This window comes from Lissotriton vulgaris, chromosome 3_2 (assembly GCF_964263255.1).
Source record: "Lissotriton vulgaris chromosome 3_2, aLisVul1.2, whole genome shotgun sequence".
Classification (NCBI taxonomy): Eukaryota; Metazoa; Chordata; class Amphibia; order Caudata; family Salamandridae; genus Lissotriton; species Lissotriton vulgaris.
The window spans coordinates 12,518,601-12,536,164 of NC_141690.1; the positions used below are offsets into that span (position 1 = coordinate 12,518,601).

Genomic DNA, 17,564 nt, shown 5'->3' on the forward strand with positions numbered 1-17,564 from the left:
TCTCCTGCCACACCTGCAATTTCACCTGCGACAGAACCACCAAAACCCCAAGGACCAGACCCAACCACCTTCGCTGCATTCTCCTCAACACCCGCTCCACACGGAAACAAGCCATCGAGCTATGGGACCCGCTCGACAACACCGCCCCAGACGTTGCCTTCCTGACCAAGACCTGTTGGAATGACTCCTCGGCACCTGACATCGCCATAGCCATCCCGGACAGCTACAAGATCACCCACAGAGACCGCACCAACAGGATGGGAGGAGGAATAGCCATCGTCCACAAGTCCACCCTCCAGGTCCACATGCTCGCAATGACACCCTCAACATCGGCGAACACCTACACTTCCGAATCCACACCGACCCCAACACCACCCTCAGAGGAACACTTGTCTACAGACCCCCCGGGCCCTTTTCAGTGACTCCATCGCCGATCTCGCCAGCACCAACGGACTACATCCTCCTCGGGGACCTGAATCTCCACCTCGAAAACAACAACGACGCCAACACCACCGCCCTGATCGCCAACCTCGGCATCCGAAAACTCTTCACCGAACCCACCCACGCCGCCAGCCACACGCTCGACCCAGTCTTCTCCACAGGCACCCACATCACCTTCAACCACACCACTGAACTCCACTGGACGGACCACCGATGCATTCACTTGACCTTCACGAAACCAGCCACGCACCACCGCACCCAACAGCTGCCCCGCCGCTGCTGGAGCAAATTCACTGAGGACCAGCTGACCTCCACCCTCACCCAGAACCCACCCACCGACCCCGCTGACACAGACACCGCCGCCTATAATTTCAGACAGTGGATCAACGACTGCGCCAACATCTTCACCCCGACCAAGAAAGCCACCTGGTTCACCGAAGAACTCCAGATCTCCAAACGTACATGCCGGAAGCTGGAGAAGAAATGGCTCCATGACCGCACACCAGACAGCCACACAGCCCACAAGGATGCCATTTGCAGACATCACCACCTCCTCAGAACAGCCAAGAGATCTTCCTTCAAAGCCCGACTGGACAACAAGGTACACGACAGCAAAGAACTTTTCAACATAGTGAAGGAACTCTCCAACCCCAGCGCCAACAACAACGACATCCCGCCCTCGAGAGATCTGTGCGACTCACTGGCCACCTTCTTTCATCGCAAGATCGTCGACATCCACGACAGCTTCAACTCCTCATCCGCCCGACCACAACAAACCACACCCCGAACGCCACCTGCACCAACCAGCTGACCTCCTGGTCCCACGTCAGCGATGAAGAGACACGCAAGGTCATGAACTCCATCCATTCAGGATCTCCGTCAGACCCCTGCCCACACCACGTGCTCAACAAAGCGGACCCAACCATTGCTCCCCAACTGCGAAAGATCATCAACATCTCCTTCGAACCAGCAACATTTCCGGAAAGCTGGAAGCACGCCGAAATCAACGCCCTCCTCAAGAAGCATAAAGCGGACCCCAAAGACATCAAGAACTTCCGGCTCATCTCCCTGCTCCCCTTTCCGGCGAAAGTCATCAAGAAAATCACCAACATGCAGCTGACCCGCCACCTCGAGGACAACAACATCCTAGACCCATCCCAGTCCGGATTCAGACGCAACCACAGCACCGAGACCGCCCTCATCGCCGCCACAGATGACATAAGGCGCCAACTAGACAATGGCGAAACGTTAGCCTTCATCCTCCTGGACCTGTCAGCCGCCTCTGACACGGTCTGCCACTGCACACTAAGAACACGCCTCCAAGAAGCCGGTATCCAGAAGAAGGCCCTGGACTGGACCACGTCCTTCCTCTCCGGCAGAACCCAGAGAGTCCGCCTCCTGCCCTTCCGCTCCGAAGCCACCGACATCATCTGCGGCGTACCCCAGGGCTCATCCCTCAGCCCGACGCTGTTCAACGTCTACATGGCCCCCCTCGCACAAGTGGCCCGCCAGTACGACCTGAACATCATCTCCTACACCGACGACACCCAGCTCATCCTCTCCCTCACCAAGGAACCGCACAACGCCAAAACCAACCTCCACGAGGGAATGAAGGCCATCGCTGAATAGATGAGGAGCAGCCACCTGGCACTGAAATCGGACAAGACGGAGGTCCTCATCCTAGATCCCACCCACTCTGCGTGGGACAACTCATGGTGGCCGACCACACTAGGAGCAACTCCAACTCCCACAGACCACGCACGTAACCTAGGGTTCGTCCTGGACTCCTCCCTCTCCATGTCGAAACGCCATCTCCTCCTCCTGCTACAACACCCTCCGCATGCTTTGCAGGATCCCAATCGAAACAAGAAAAACAGTGACCCAAGCCTTCGTCAGCAGCAGGCTGGACTACGGCAACGCACTCTACGCAGGAATTACGGCCAAACACCGGCGACAACTACAACACATCCAGAAAGCCTCAGCCTAACTGATCCTCAACGTTCCGTGCCGCAGCCACATCACCTCCCACCTCAGAGACCTGCACTGGCTCTCCGTCAACAAGAGGATCACATTCAAACTCCTCACCCACGCACACAAAGCTCTCCACAACACCGGACCAGCTTACCTGAACAACAGACTCAACTTTACACCACTGCCCGCCAGCTCCGCTCCGCCAACCTCGCCCTTGCCACTGTACTGCGCATCCAACGAACAACCTCCGGCGGCAGATGTCTTTCTTTCCTCGCAGCGAAGACCTGGAACACCCATCTATGACAGACCCAAGACCTGCTCACCTTCAGAAGGCTCCTCAAGACTTGGCTCTTCGAGCAGTAGCAACAACCCCCCTCCACCCCCCTCAGCGCCTTGAGACCCTCACGGGTAAGTAGCACACTTTACAAGTTCACTGATTGATTGATTGAAGGTAAAGTCATGTTAGGTCATTGGAGAAGGGTGGTACCTCATTTTTAAAGCCCCATCTCATTTAAAATAGTGTGACTTCCCTGTTCTGATCAGTGAAGGCAGCCCGATATTTTCCATACTTTCCATTGAGGAGGCCAGCTTGGTTCAGTCCAGGATGAAGGATGGCCAGGAGACCTACTCCCACTGTTCACTGACATAGAAGGTTGGCTTGTTTCCATACCCACCCATAAGCACTACTGTCTGTGGGAGCTGGCCAGCTCAGTGGAGTCCTTGCCTTGAATGCAGATGCTCCATCCTGAGCCTGTGTGGAGCTGGTCTGTGCAGGAAGTCCTCCACAAGACATATGCTTAAACGTGACTGTCAGCAATACTATCTGATCCACTTTTGGTACAACTTATGTAATATAAACTGGGACTATGACAGAACCCAAATTTATTGGAAAAATATTCTGTATAGTGACATTTGATCTTACGCTCTCCTGCTGTTTTCACAATTGTGGATAGGGAAATGTTAAACACTTGAAAAATTATAAAAATTTAAAGGAGTTCCCTTAACTGATCGGTAATGCCACAGATGTACACAATTGTGGTCATTTATTATACAAATTAAATCATAAGACATACAACAGCACAGAACAAGCGTACCTTTTAAGTGTTAAAGTCTGTGTCAGCATCTGTTTCAGGTCATTAGATCCAGACTCTTTTAAATTGCCAAGGAAACTGTGAGTGTTCAAATAGAAATGGTTTGTTTTTCCACTTTGTGTCTGGCATGTTAACTCCCCATTATGTAGCATCAATGGTTTGTGTGAAAATGGCAATTTCGTCCCTCCGGCCAATATTACTTTTGATCCTGTGAAAACAATCAAGCGAATAAAAGCAAATTAGCAAAAATAAATTCTCTGTATGTTTTTTTTTATGTTCACTGGATGGTCAATTTCAAATGAGTGGCATTATGTATAATGTCCAGCATTCACAAATTCAGTGTAGATAATTGATAAGTGATATCTGTTTTATCAGTGCCTGTTCACAGGATGGGCAAGTTGGTTGTGTTTATTGAGATGAGGGATCAAAAGGACATATAGAACCTGTCATTTAAGATGTCAGCCACCAAACTCACTGATTATAGTACATCTCATAAGTAAAGATCACTTATGATAAATTAATGCCTTCAGGGAAAGTTAAGCGGCTCTACAAACAGAAAAGTGCACAACACACTACTTAAGGGTATCTTGAAACTCTGTTCTCAGTAGAGATTGGATGAAACCCATTGAAATTTTCCATAATGACTCAGCCGACTGATCATCTGTTCTCATTTCAGCGAGGTAGGAATGCTCAAAGAAGCAGTATAATTGTACAATTCCCAAAACCCCTGTGAGACCCTAAGACCCCCACCCCAACACTAGGGCAGTTTGGACAGTTAAAGGCGAAGTGTAAGTCGATTCATTGTGTCTACATAGGGTTCCATCAGAGGACGATACTTTCCAAGTTGTTGGACCCCAGACTCTATCCATTATTACGAAACTGTGAAGTACTCTCATGAATTATGCAGAGGACTCAGAAGCATTGAGGGCAAATGAGTTCCCTATATTTTGCCAACAGAAGTGTCAGGAAAGATCCCCAGTCAAATTCAAAGGATTTGAGTCTATGCTCCAGGGCGAGCGTACATTTTCCAAGGCTAATATGTCCCAAAGACTAGCCATCGATTCTCTCAGAATCTGGACTGTCTGCTTTCCACCAGATGTGCAAGGGTGTTTGGTATTCCACAGACTCTACAGCATTCGCCCTCTTGCTTTTATCTCACAACCTCTCTTGGGTGTGGTACAAAGATGTGAGTAGCATCTGTTGCATTTCTTTCCCCTTTACACTAAGCATGTAAATTCTGTCATATTGTGAATCATCTCCCATTCTCCATCATTGAGCTCACTCACCTTCTTCTTTTTCCCATCTTTTATCGACCAGGGTTTTCCCCTCAGGCGTCACTTCCTGAAGCATCCTATACAATGCTGATATTATATGGTTATTGTGACTCCTGTCTTTCAGTAATTTCTCAAAGCTAGTTAGATGTCTGGAGGCTCCACTTCTGACTTCGGGTTGTAGAGCCGAGGGTCAGACTTGTAGGCAGGGAACCCATGTAGTCTCTGGTAGGCCACATAGCTTCTTAATCATATCCTCAAAGGGCGTAATGGTCCGATTTGAATGAATGAGTAAATGAATGAATGAAGTAGATTTATAGACAATTCAACTACTCAGAGGCGTCCTGGCGTCCAGAGTAAGACCGGAAACAGCCTAGTTTTCAGATTTTTTCAGAAGAGAGAAAGGTTTTGAATGCTACATATTGAAATTAGAAAAGAGTTCTGGGTTTCGGAGGCAAGATAGCAAAGTTATCTGCCTCCAGGCTGATCTTGGTATGTGGCAATATGAAGAGAAGAGGCTCTAAGCATGTAGGGTAGACTGCACCAAAGAAGTCTATTTCTAATATAAAGAGATACAGAATTGTGAATAGTAAGGAACAAAATACAGGGAACCTTCTTGCTTCTTAACTGGATAGTGTGTGAAGCCAGAAGTTGGGGTTCAGAGGAAGGAATGTTCAAAAGAATCCTCACAGCAGCATTTTGTACCACTCAAAGTTGGTACTCCTAGTAATAGGTGTAGAAAGCTGGCTCTGCATATACTATATCAAAAAGAGGTAAAGTGTGCATAGAGTCCAGTAGGTCCTCAAAGGCATAACAGAGGATAAAATAAATAATACCTTACTCTCAATTTTGTGGTAGCTGGGCTGAGCAGTTAGGCTTATCAGAGGGTAGTGAGAATGCATTTGTTATACATACTCATATAAGGGATGAACATATACTAAATGACTAACTCCAGGCCAACATTGGTAAAAATATTACTTTAGTTACTTTTATTTTAGGAACCAAGTGGAACTGAGATATAGGTAAGTAAGCTTTTCAGAACTGCTATACTTTCAATTACAGTTGGCAAAGGTTTGTATAAGCATCATTTTTTTTACAGGTGCATGAAATGTGAAAGAGATACTTTGTTTTATTCTCAGAATCAACACTTATTGCAATACAGAAAAAACCCAATGCAATCCCGTGGGAGGAAAGACAGGCAAGTAATTTCAGGTAAGCAATCGACTTACAGGTTCAGTCTTCGAAGGGTTTGACCAACACAAGGCAAGGGTCGGAATAAGGTAGGTACAGCACCACCAGCGGCACTGGAACAGCAGGGGGAAGAGGTCACAGGGCCAAATGTTAGCCTGTGAGAGGTGGGGGCACTTCAAAGAGGCACTGGTTGCAGGTAAGTACCCTTGGTTCAGGGACGCAGGCTCTGGGGGTTGAGGTCAGCATTAAAGGGGTCACCAAGTAGCACCAAAACTGCACCACCAGCCATACAGGGGCGGCCGGGTTGCGGGGTCAAAGGAGGCATCAGGTGCCCTGAGAAATCAATGGAAATCCTTGGCAGAAAAAAACAGCTGCAGGCTCAGACCAGAAGACTGGCTGATGAAATCCAGCGACTGGAGAGGTGAGTTGGATAGTGGAGGGATGCAGGGATACCATTGGTTGGGCAATCTAGGGGCTGGGGTGCAGGCGTGTCTTTAGAAGTTGGGTTTCTCTCACAAGATCCGGGCGCGGTGACTGTGTGAAGTTGGCCTGATATATGATGTTTACACCCGACAACGCCTGGTTCCTTCCTGGTTCCTCGCTGGTCACTGGCTAGTGACTTTGAACATTGTCCCCTCTGCTTTCAGGTCTTCACTTCTTCAGATACACCCTTGGATCCACCGGAACTCTCATCGACGACACGCCTGCAGCATCTTCATCTCCAGGCTCCATAGAACAGCACAACGAAACCCGACGCACTTTGAGACATATGCACCCGCTTCCTGTGAAAGGTAACTCTGGCACTCCGGTGCTCCAGTGTAGAAATACACCTCTAGTGTCTAAGTTCCAAGTTCCTAGGTTCTAGGTCATCCGGAAGGTTCCCTTTTCTTTAACTTTGTGACTTTTACGCACCCATTGAAATCAATAGGCGCCCGTGTGTAACTTTCAGCACTGCGCACGCATTCCGTGGGCCTCCTGGTCACTAACTTTTGTTAGCTCCTTGCAGTCCCAGCGATTCTCAAGGCCCTAGGCCTTCTTCCTCTCTGATACGTGGTTCTTATAACACTATTTTAGTATATGGTTTGAGTGGCCACCAGGGCCAATCCATATTGTGCAACGTTTGTATATTTAAACACTGTTTTGTTTTAACGCATTTGCTTCTGTGCTCATAAAGAGTATAGGGGATACTTGTAGTAAATAAATATATATATATTTTCAATATATATCTGTGTGGTGTCCTTTCATTTGGTATTCAAGGAGAGTGAATATGGTAAAACAGCTTGCTTCACATGCCTTTATAGAGTTTAGCCTAAGACTGCTTTGTCCACGCTACCCCTAGGATAGCTGGTCTATAAGGTTGACTTACAACCAATCATCATAAGGGTTGTTTGGACTGATACAAGGTGGTCACTAGAACTAGTGAACATCATATATCAGGCCAACTTCTCACATTGGTGAGCAGCGGTTGGGATTTGAGCTTGCTGTTGTTTCACCATTGCAATCTTTGAAAACATCATCGGAAAGATCATACAGGTACCGTTAGGTACATATAAAACAAGACTAGTATACTTAAGTTCTACTGAACTTAGTTGTTGTAAAACAAAGGGATTAGCACACCCTGACTACAACTAACTAGAGAAGGTTTAGTAGGTAAACACCAGTGTAGGTAGATTGCAACACATCCACCCACACTAGAGCAATGTCTGGAGCAGAGGGGTCCACTGGTTCTGTCCCTGTTGAGAGTGACCCTACAAAGGCACCATCCAAATTTGCTGTGTTAAACTTTAAAGAGTTGAGGCAGCTGTGTACCTTAAGAGGTCTCAAGCCGGGTCAGAACCCTAGTACAGCCCACCTCAGAGAGCTTTTAGACCAGTCTGAAGCTCTAACAAGCATTGGAAATGCAATAGGTCTCGCATTAGGAAAGTTTGAGCTATTGGTATTGTAAATGACACTTTTTTTTATTTATGTGTTGGTTTTGAAAGTAGAAAAATTAATAGCTTTGTCAGTTACAATGTCAATAGTTTTAACTTTTGCAAATGTGACACCTATAGCATTTGTAATGCAATGTGTGTTGTATTTACGTGACTTAGATGTCTTGATATTACAAATAACAATGGCTTTTAATTTTGTAAATAATTAATACTTAAATAAAAGTTATTGTAATTTATAATGGCAATAGCTTAAACGCTTGTAAATAACTTTTGTGAAGATTATGTTCAGTGTATTTTATTGTGACGAAAATCCAAGAACATTGCATTTGCACCTACACACACACAGAGCCACACACATATAGATGTGGTGGTGGTGGATCTGGGGGATATGGTGGTGGTGGATGTGGTGGTGGTGGTGATGGTGGATGTGGTGGTGATGGTGGTGGATGTGGGGGTGGATGTGGGGGTGGATGTGGTGGTGGATGTGGTGGAGGTGGTGGATGTGGTGGTGGAGGTGGTGGATGTGGTAGTGATGTGGTGGATGTGGTAGTGGTGGTGGATGTGGTGAAAGTGGTGGTGGATGTGGTGGTGGATGTGGTGGTGGAAGTGATGGTGGTGGGTGTGGTGGATGTGGTGGTGGTGGATGCGGTGTTGGATGAGGTGCCGGATGAGGTGGTGGATGTGCTGGTGGATGTGGTGGTGGTGGTGGATGCGGTGGTGGATGTGGTGGATGTGGTGGTGGATGTGGTGGTGGTGGATGCGGTGGAAGTGGTGGTGGATGTGGTGGTGGTGGTGGATGTGGTGGTGGATTTCATGGTGGATGTGGAGGTGATGGTGGATGTGGAGGTGATGGTGGATGTGGTGGTGGATGTGGTGGTGATGTGGTGGTGATGTGGTGGATGTGATGGTGGATGTGGTGGTGATGGTGGATGCGGTGGTGGTGGTGGAAGTAATGGTGGTGGGTGTGGTGGATTTAGTGGTGGTGGATGAGGTGGTGGATGAGGTGGGGTGGATGTGGTGGTGGATGTGGTGGTGGTGGATGCGGTGGTGGATGTGGTGGTGGTGGTGGATGTGGTGGTGGTGGTGGATGTGGTGGATGCGGTGGAAGTGGTGGATGTGTTGGTGGATGTGGTGGTGGATGCGGTGGATGTGGTGGAAGTGGTGGATGTGTTGGTGGATGTGGTGGTGGATGCGGTGGATGTGGTGGTGGATGTGGTGGTGATGGTGGATGTGGTGGTGATGGTGGATGTGGTGGTGGGTGCAGTGGTGGTGGTGGTTGTAGTGGATGTGGTGGTGGGTGTGGTGGTGGTGGTGCACGTGGTGGTGGTGGATGTGGTGGTGGTGGATGTGGTGGTGGATGTGGTGGTGGGTGTGGTGGATGTGGTGGTGGATGTGGCGGTGGATGTCATGGTGGATGTGGAGGTGATGGTGGATGTGATGGTGGATGTGGTGGTGGTGGGGGTGGTGGATGTGATGGTGGATGTGGTGGTGATGGTGGATGTGGTGGTGATGTGGTGGATGTGTTGGTGGTGGATGTGGTGGTTGTGGATGTGGTGGATGTGGTGGTGGAAGTGATGGTGGTGGGTGTGGTGGATGTGGTGGTGGTGGATGCGGTGGTGGATGCAGTGGTGGATGAGGTGGTGGATGTGGTGGTGGATGTGGTGGTGGATGTGGTGGTGGATGCGGTGGTGGATGTGGTGGTGGATGTGGTGGTGGTGGTGGTGGTGGTGGATGTGGTAGTGGATGAGGTGGTGGTGGATGTGGTGGTTGGTGGTTGTAGTGGATGTGGTGGTGGATGTAGTGGTGGTGGGTGTGGTGGTAGTGGTGCATGCGGTGATGGTGGATGCGGTGGTGGTGGATGCGGTGGTGGTGGATGTGGTGGTGAATGTGGCGGTGGATGTCATGGTGGATGTGGAGGTGATGGTGGATGTGATGGTGGATGTGGTGGTGGTGGGGTGGTGGATGTGATGGTGGATGTGGCGTGATGGTGGATGTGGTGGTGATGTGGTGGATGTGTTGGTGGTGGATGTGGTGTTTGTGGATGTGGTGAAAGTGGTGGTTGATGTGTTGGTGGAAGTGATGGTGGTGGGTGTGGTGGATGTGGTGGTGGATGTGGTGGTGGATGTGGTGGTGGATGTGGTGGTGGATGTGGTGGAGGTGGTGGATGTGGTAGTGATGTGGTGGATGTGGTAGTGGTGGTGGATGTGGTGGTTGTGGATGTGGTGAAAGTGGTGGTGGATGTGGTGGTGGATGTGGTGGTGGAAGTGATGGTGGTGGGTGTGGTGGATGTGGTGGTGGTGGTGGATGCAGTGTTGGATGAGGTGCCGGATGAGGTGGTGGATGTGCTGGTGGATGTGGTGGTGGTGGTGGATGCGGTGGCGGATGTGGTGGATGTGGTGGTGGATGTGGTGGTGGTGGATGCGGTGGAAGTGGTGGTGGATGTGGTGGTGGTGGATGTGGTGGTGGTGGTGGATGTGGTGGTGGATTTCATGGTGGATGTGGAGGTGATGGTGGATGTGGAGGTGATGGTGGATGTGGTGGTGGATGTGGTGGTGATGTGGTGGTGATGTGGTGGATGTGATGGTGGATGTGGTGGTGATGGTGGATGCGGTGGTGGTGGTGGAAGTAATGGTGGTGGGTGTGGTGGATTTAGTGGTGGTGGATGAGGTGGTGGATGAGGTGGGGTGGATGTGGTGGTGGATGTGGTGGTGGTGGATGCGGTGGTGGATGTGGTGGTGGTGGTGGATGTGGTGGTGGTGGTGGATGTGGTGGATACGGTGGAAGTGGTGGATGTGTTGGTGGATGTGGTGGTGAATGCGGTGGATGTGGTGGTGGATGTGGTGGTGATGGTGGATGTGGTGGTGATGGTGGATGTGGTGGTGGGTGCAGTGGTGGTGGTGGTTGTAGTGGATGTGGTGGTGGGTGTGGTTGTGGTGGTGCACGTGGTGGTGGTGGATGCGGTGGTGGTGGATGTGGTGGTGGATGTGGTGGTGGATGTGGCGGTGATGGTGGATGTGATGGTGGATGTGGTGGTGGTGGGGGTGGTGGATGTGATGGTGGATGTGGTGGTGATGGTGGATGTGGTGGTGATGTGGTGGATGTGTTGGTGGTGGATGTGGTGGTTGTGGATGTGGTGGTGGAAGTGATGGTGGTGGGTGTGGTGGATGTGGTGGTGGTGGATGCGGTGGTGGATGAGGTGGTGGATGTGGTGGTGGATGTGGTGGTGGATGTGGTGGTGGATGTGGTGGTGGATGCGGTGGTGGATGTGGTGGTGGTGGTGGTGGATGTGGTGGTGGATGTGGTGGATGCGGTGGTGGTGGTGGATGCGGTGGTTGGTGGTTGTAGTGGATGTGGTGGTGGATGTGGTGGTGGATGTGGTGGTGGTGGTGGTGGTGGTGGATGTGGTAGTGGATGAGGTGGTGGTGGATGTGGTGGTTGGTGGTTGTAGTGGATGTGGTGGTGGATGTAGTGGTGGTGGGTGTGGTGGTAGTGGTGCATGCGGTGATGGTGGATGCGGTGGTGGTGGATGCGGTGGTGGTGGATGTGGTGGTGAATGTGGCGGTGGATGTCATGGTGGATGTGGAGGTGATGGTGGATGTGATGGTGGATGTGGTGGTGGTGGGGTGGTGGATGTGATGGTGGATGTGGCGTGATGGTGGATGTGGTGGTGATGTGGTGGATGTGTTGGTGGTGGATGTGGTGTTTGTGGATGTGGTGAAAGTGGTGGTTGATGTGTTGGTGGAAGTGATGGTGGTGGGTGTGGTGGATGTGGTGGTGGATGTGGTGGTGGATGTGGTGGTGGATGTGGTGGTGGATGTGGTGGAGGTGGTGGATGTGGTAGTGATGTGGTGGATGTGGTAGTGGTGGTGGATGTGGTGGTTGTGGATGTGGTGAAAGTGGTGGTGGATGTGGTGGTGGATGTGGTGGTGGAAGTGATGGTGGTGGGTGTGGTGGATGTGGTGGTGGTGGTGGATGCAGTGTTGGATGAGGTGCCGGATGAGGTGGTGGATGTGCTGGTGGATGTGGTGGTGGTGGTGGATGCGGTGGCGGATGTGGTGGATGTGGTGGTGGATGTGGTGGTGGTGGATGCGGTGGAAGTGGTGGTGGATGTGGTGGTGGTGGATGTGGTGGTGGTGGTGGATGTGGTGGTGGATTTCATGGTGGATGTGGAGGTGATGGTGGATGTGGAGGTGATGGTGGATGTGGTGGTGGATGTGGTGGTGATGTGGTGGTGATGTGGTGGATGTGATGGTGGATGTGGTGGTGATGGTGGATGCGGTGGTGGTGGTGGAAGTAATGGTGGTGGGTGTGGTGGATTTAGTGGTGGTGGATGAGGTGGTGGATGAGGTGGGGTGGATGTGGTGGTGGATGTGGTGGTGGTGGATGCGGTGGTGGATGTGGTGGTGGTGGTGGATGTGGTGGTGGTGGTGGATGTGGTGGATACGGTGGAAGTGGTGGATGTGTTGGTGGATGTGGTGGTGAATGCGGTGGATGTGGTGGTGGATGTGGTGGTGATGGTGGATGTGGTGGTGATGGTGGATGTGGTGGTGGGTGCAGTGGTGGTGGTGGTTGTAGTGGATGTGGTGGTGGGTGTGGTTGTGGTGGTGCACGTGGTGGTGGTGGATGCGGTGGTGGTGGATGTGGTGGTGGATGTGGTGGTGGATGTGGCGGTGATGGTGGATGTGATGGTGGATGTGGTGGTGGTGGGGGTGGTGGATGTGATGGTGGATGTGGTGGTGATGGTGGATGTGGTGGTGATGTGGTGGATGTGTTGGTGGTGGATGTGGTGGTTGTGGATGTGGTGGTGGAAGTGATGGTGGTGGGTGTGGTGGATGTGGTGGTGGTGGATGCGGTGGTGGATGAGGTGGTGGATGTGGTGGTGGATGTGGTGGTGGATGTGGTGGTGGATGTGGTGGTGGATGCGGTGGTGGATGTGGTGGTGGTGGTGGTGGATGTGGTGGTGGATGTGGTGGATGCGGTGGTGGTGGTGGATGCGGTGGTTGGTGGTTGTAGTGGATGTGGTGGTGGATGTAGTGGTGGTGGGTGTGGTGGTAGTGGTGCATGCGGTGGTGGTGGATGCGGTGGTGGTGGATGCGGTGGTGGTGGATGTGGTGGTGAATGTGGCGGTGGATGTCATGGTGGATGTGGAGGTGATGGTGGATGTGATGGTGGATGTGGTGGTGGTGGGGTGGTGGATGTGATGGTGGATGTAGCGGTGATGGTGGATGTGGTGGTGATGTGGTGGATGTGTTGGTGGTGGATGTGGTGTTTGTGGATGTGGTGAAAGTGGTGGTTGATGTGTTGGTGGAAGTGATGGTGGTGGGTGTGGTGGATGTGGTGGTGGTGGATGCGGTGGTGGATGAGGTGGTGGATGAGATGGTGGATGAGGTGGTGGATGTGGTGGTGGATGTGGTGGTGGATGTGGTGGTGGATGTGGTGGTGGATGCGGTGGTGGATGTGGTGGTGGTGGATGAGGTGGTAGATGAGGTGGTGGATGTGGTGGTGGATGTGGTGGTGGTGGATGCGGTGGTGGATGTGGTGGTGGTGGTGGATGTGGTGGAAGTGGTGGATGTGGTGGTGGATGCAGTGGATGTGGTGGTGGTGGTGGATGTGGTGGTGGTGGTGGATGTGGTGGATGTGGTGGTGGTGGATGTGGTGGTGGATGCATGTGGTGGTGGATGTGGCGGTGGTGGATGTGGTGGTGGTGGATGTGGTGGTGGATGCGGTGGTGGATGTGGCGGTGGATGTCATGGTGGATGTGGATGTGATGGTGGATGTGGTGGTGGTGGATGTGGTGGTGAAGTGGTGGTGGGTGAAGTGGTGGTGGATGTGGTGGTGGTGGATGTGGTGGTGGTGGTGGATGCGGTGGATGTGGTGGTGGTGGTGGATGTGGTGGTGGTGGTGGATGTGGTGGTGGTGGATGTGGTGGTGGATGTGGTGGTGGTGGATGTGGCGGTGGTGGATGTGGTGGTGGTGGATGTGGTGGTGGTGGATGTGGCGGTGGTGGATGTGGCGGTGGATGTCATGGTGGATGTGGATGTGATGGTGGATGTGGTGGTGGTGGTGGTGGATGCGGTGGTGAGGTGGTGGTGGATGTGGTGGTGGATGTGGTGGTGGATGTGATGGTGGATGTGATGGTGATGGTGGATGTGGTGGTGGATGCGGTGGTGGTGGTGGATGCGGTGGTGGTGGTTGTAGTGGATGTGGTGGTGGATGTAGTGGTGGTGGGTGTGGTGGTGGTGGTGCAAGTGGTGGTGGTGGATGTGGTGGATGTGGTGGTGGATGTGGCGGTGGATGTGGAGGTGATGGTGGATGTGATGGTGGATGTGGTGGTGGTGGGGGTGGTGGATGTGATGGTGTATGTGGTGGTGATGGTGGATGTGGTGGTGGATGTGGTGGTGATGTGGTGGATGTGGTGGTGGTGGTTGTGGATGTGGTGAAAGTGGTGGTGGATGTGGTGGTGGAAGTGATGGTGGTGGGTGTGGTGGATGTGGTGGTGGATGTGGTGGTGGATGCGGTGGTGGATGTGGTGGTGGTGGTGGTGGATGTGGTGGTGGATGTGGTGGATGCGGTGGTGGTGGTGGATGCGGTGGTTGGTGGTTGTAGTGGATGTGGTGGTGGATGTAGTGGTGGTGGGTGTGGTGGTAGTGGTGCATGCGGTGGTGGTGGATGCGGTGGTGGTGGATGCGGTGGTGGTGGATGTGGTGGTGAATGTGGCGGTGGATGTCATGGTGGATGTGGAGGTGATGGTGGATGTGATGGTGGATGTGGTGGTGGTGGGGTGGTGGATGTGATGGTGGATGTAGCGGTGATGGTGGATGTGGTGGTGATGTGGTGGATGTGTTGGTGGTGGATGTGGTGTTTGTGGATGTGGTGAAAGTGGTGGTTGATGTGTTGGTGGAAGTGATGGTGGTGGGTGTGGTGGATGTGGTGGTGGTGGATGCGGTGGTGGATGAGGTGGTGGATGAGATGGTGGATGAGGTGGTGGATGTGGTGGTGGATGTGGTGGTGGATGTGGTGGTGGATGTGGTGGTGGATGCGGTGGTGGATGTGGTGGTGGTGGATGAGGTGGTAGATGAGGTGGTGGATGTGGTGGTGGATGTGGTGGTGGTGGATGCGGTGGTGGATGTGGTGGTGGTGGTGGATGTGGTGGAAGTGGTGGATGTGGTGGTGGATGCAGTGGATGTGGTGGTGGTGGTGGATGTGGTGGTGGTGGTGGATGTGGTGGATGTGGTGGTGGTGGATGTGGTGGTGGATGCATGTGGTGGTGGATGTGGCGGTGGTGGATGTGGTGGTGGTGGATGTGGTGGTGGATGCGGTGGTGGATGTGGCGGTGGATGTCATGGTGGATGTGGATGTGATGGTGGATGTGGTGGTGGTGGATGTGGTGGTGAAGTGGTGGTGGGTGAAGTGGTGGTGGATGTGGTGGTGGTGGATGTGGTGGTGGTGGTGGATGCGGTGGATGTGGTGGTGGTGGTGGATGTGGTGGTGGTGGTGGATGTGGTGGTGGTGGATGTGGTGGTGGATGTGGTGGTGGTGGATGTGGCGGTGGTGGATGTGGTGGTGGTGGATGTGGTGGTGGTGGATGTGGCGGTGGTGGATGTGGCGGTGGATGTCATGGTGGATGTGGATGTGATGGTGGATGTGGTGGTGGTGGTGGTGGATGCGGTGGTGAGGTGGTGGTGGATGTGGTGGTGGATGTGGTGGTGGATGTGATGGTGGATGTGATGGTGATGGTGGATGTGGTGGTGGATGCGGTGGTGGTGGTGGATGCGGTGGTGGTGGTTGTAGTGGATGTGGTGGTGGATGTAGTGGTGGTGGGTGTGGTGGTGGTGGTGCAAGTGGTGGTGGTGGATGTGGTGGATGTGGTGGTGGATGTGGCGGTGGATGTGGAGGTGATGGTGGATGTGATGGTGGATGTGGTGGTGGTGGGGGTGGTGGATGTGATGGTGTATGTGGTGGTGATGGTGGATGTGGTGGTGGATGTGGTGGTGATGTGGTGGATGTGGTGGTGGTGGTTGTGGATGTGGTGAAAGTGGTGGTGGATGTGGTGGTGGAAGTGATGGTGGTGGGTGTGGTGGATGTGGTGGTGGTGGATGCGGTGGTGGATGAGGTGGTGGATGAGGTGGTGGATGAGGTGGTGGATGTGGTGGTGGTGGATGTGGTTGTGGATGTGGTGGTGGTGGTGCTGGATGTGGTGGAAGTGGTGGAAGTGGTGGATGTGGTGGTGGATGTGGTGGTGGTGGTGGATGCGGTGGATGTGGTGGATGCGGTGGATGTGGTGGTGGTGGATGTGGTGGTGGATGTGGCGGTGGTGGATGTGGCGGTGGTGGATGTGGTGGTGGTGGATGCGGTGGTGGATGTGGTGGTGGATGGGGTGGTTGTGTATATTGTCTAGAAGCCTTGTATCAGCAGAGCTGGGCAATATTGACATAACAGCAGTGGCACACAGGTGGGTAACATGCACGTGACCTGGTGACCCTGGAGGCGTGAGTGGTAGGACATTGTTACACCCCTACAGTGTGCGTCTGTGTGGTGTGTCCTGGTGCGTGTCTGTCCGTTTTCACGTGCATTTATTCTGGGAAGGTCTGTGTGTCTCTGTCAGTCTTTGTTAGAAAATGGTTGAAGGGACACCTGTTGTAGAAGTGTTTGTGTGTTTGCGACTGTTTCCATGTGAATGCGTGCCTGCGGGTGTTTATCATCATCTGTGGGAGTCTCTTTGCAAAACGACATGTATGTTCGTGTGTATGTGTGCTCGCACGTGCCTGCGTTAATGTGAATGTGCGTGCTATTGTGTGTAGTGTGTGTGTCTATATGCGTGCGAGTGTGTTTCTCTGTATGTGTCTGTGCGCGCGCGTTTGCACCATTGTGTGCGTGTCCGTGGGCGTGTGTGCGCAGGTAACGGCTTGCTGTGCACACGGTACACACTAGAACAAGATTTCCCCTGGAGTGTAAAATAAATATGTGTACACTCTTCGCAAATATCTGTCCCGTTTGTCCAAATGAAGCCTGCTATTCGGATGTAAGTAGATTTATTGAGAACGAGGATAACTACCTGGGAACTGAGATGGAGAACCGTGTCTCAGGATGTCACGCTACGGATCATGAATTAAAAAGGTTAGCAATGACTTTGTAAAATGTGCTAATGAAGCGTTAAGAAATAGAAAACCACTCCTGGAGAGAGAACATTCGCAACAGAGATTCAAATTAACAACAGCCTGCTGGAAGCGCATACTAAGACTCGGGGCTCCTGGACACTTGAGGGCATTGCTGTGGGGAGGGGGGAGGAGAAATGCGACACGGCGGGCAGGGGAGGGGGCGGAGCGGGGTGAGGGTGTGAAAGCAGCAGGGGCCTTTGAAGTGAAGCTAAGCTTCACTTCAAAGGTGTGGGAGGAGTGCGGCTGAGGGAACAGACGGCGATTTGGTGATGTGCACGCGCATTTTAGGTCAATGCGCTTGCGCATTGACCTAAAAGCCACGGGCACAGCACCAAATCGCCCAGTTAGGTAAAGTCTGTTTAAGACGCTATAGTCTCGCCTCTTCAATGCGCTTGCGCATTGAGAGGCGAGACCTAAAAACCTCTAAACCAGACCCCACAGGGAATGGAGAAGGGGGCTCTCCCACTGAAGATGATAACACTGATGTCCCTGTCTCTAATGTCCAGAACT

The 17,564-nt window shown here is 52.4% G+C and overlaps 1 protein-coding gene across 1 annotated transcript in view; it reads right to left on the reverse strand.

Moving 5' to 3' along the window:
• Window positions 1-17,564, reverse strand: part of WDR19 (WD repeat domain 19) — a 637,672-nt gene that overhangs the window by 401,256 nt on the left and 218,852 nt on the right. Inside the window, exon 17 of the mRNA XM_086963976.1 lies at window positions 3,507-3,711. Coding sequence (XP_086820102.1) covers window positions 3,507-3,711 — 205 coding nt within the window. The remainder of the gene's footprint in view (window positions 1-3,506; window positions 3,712-17,564) is intronic.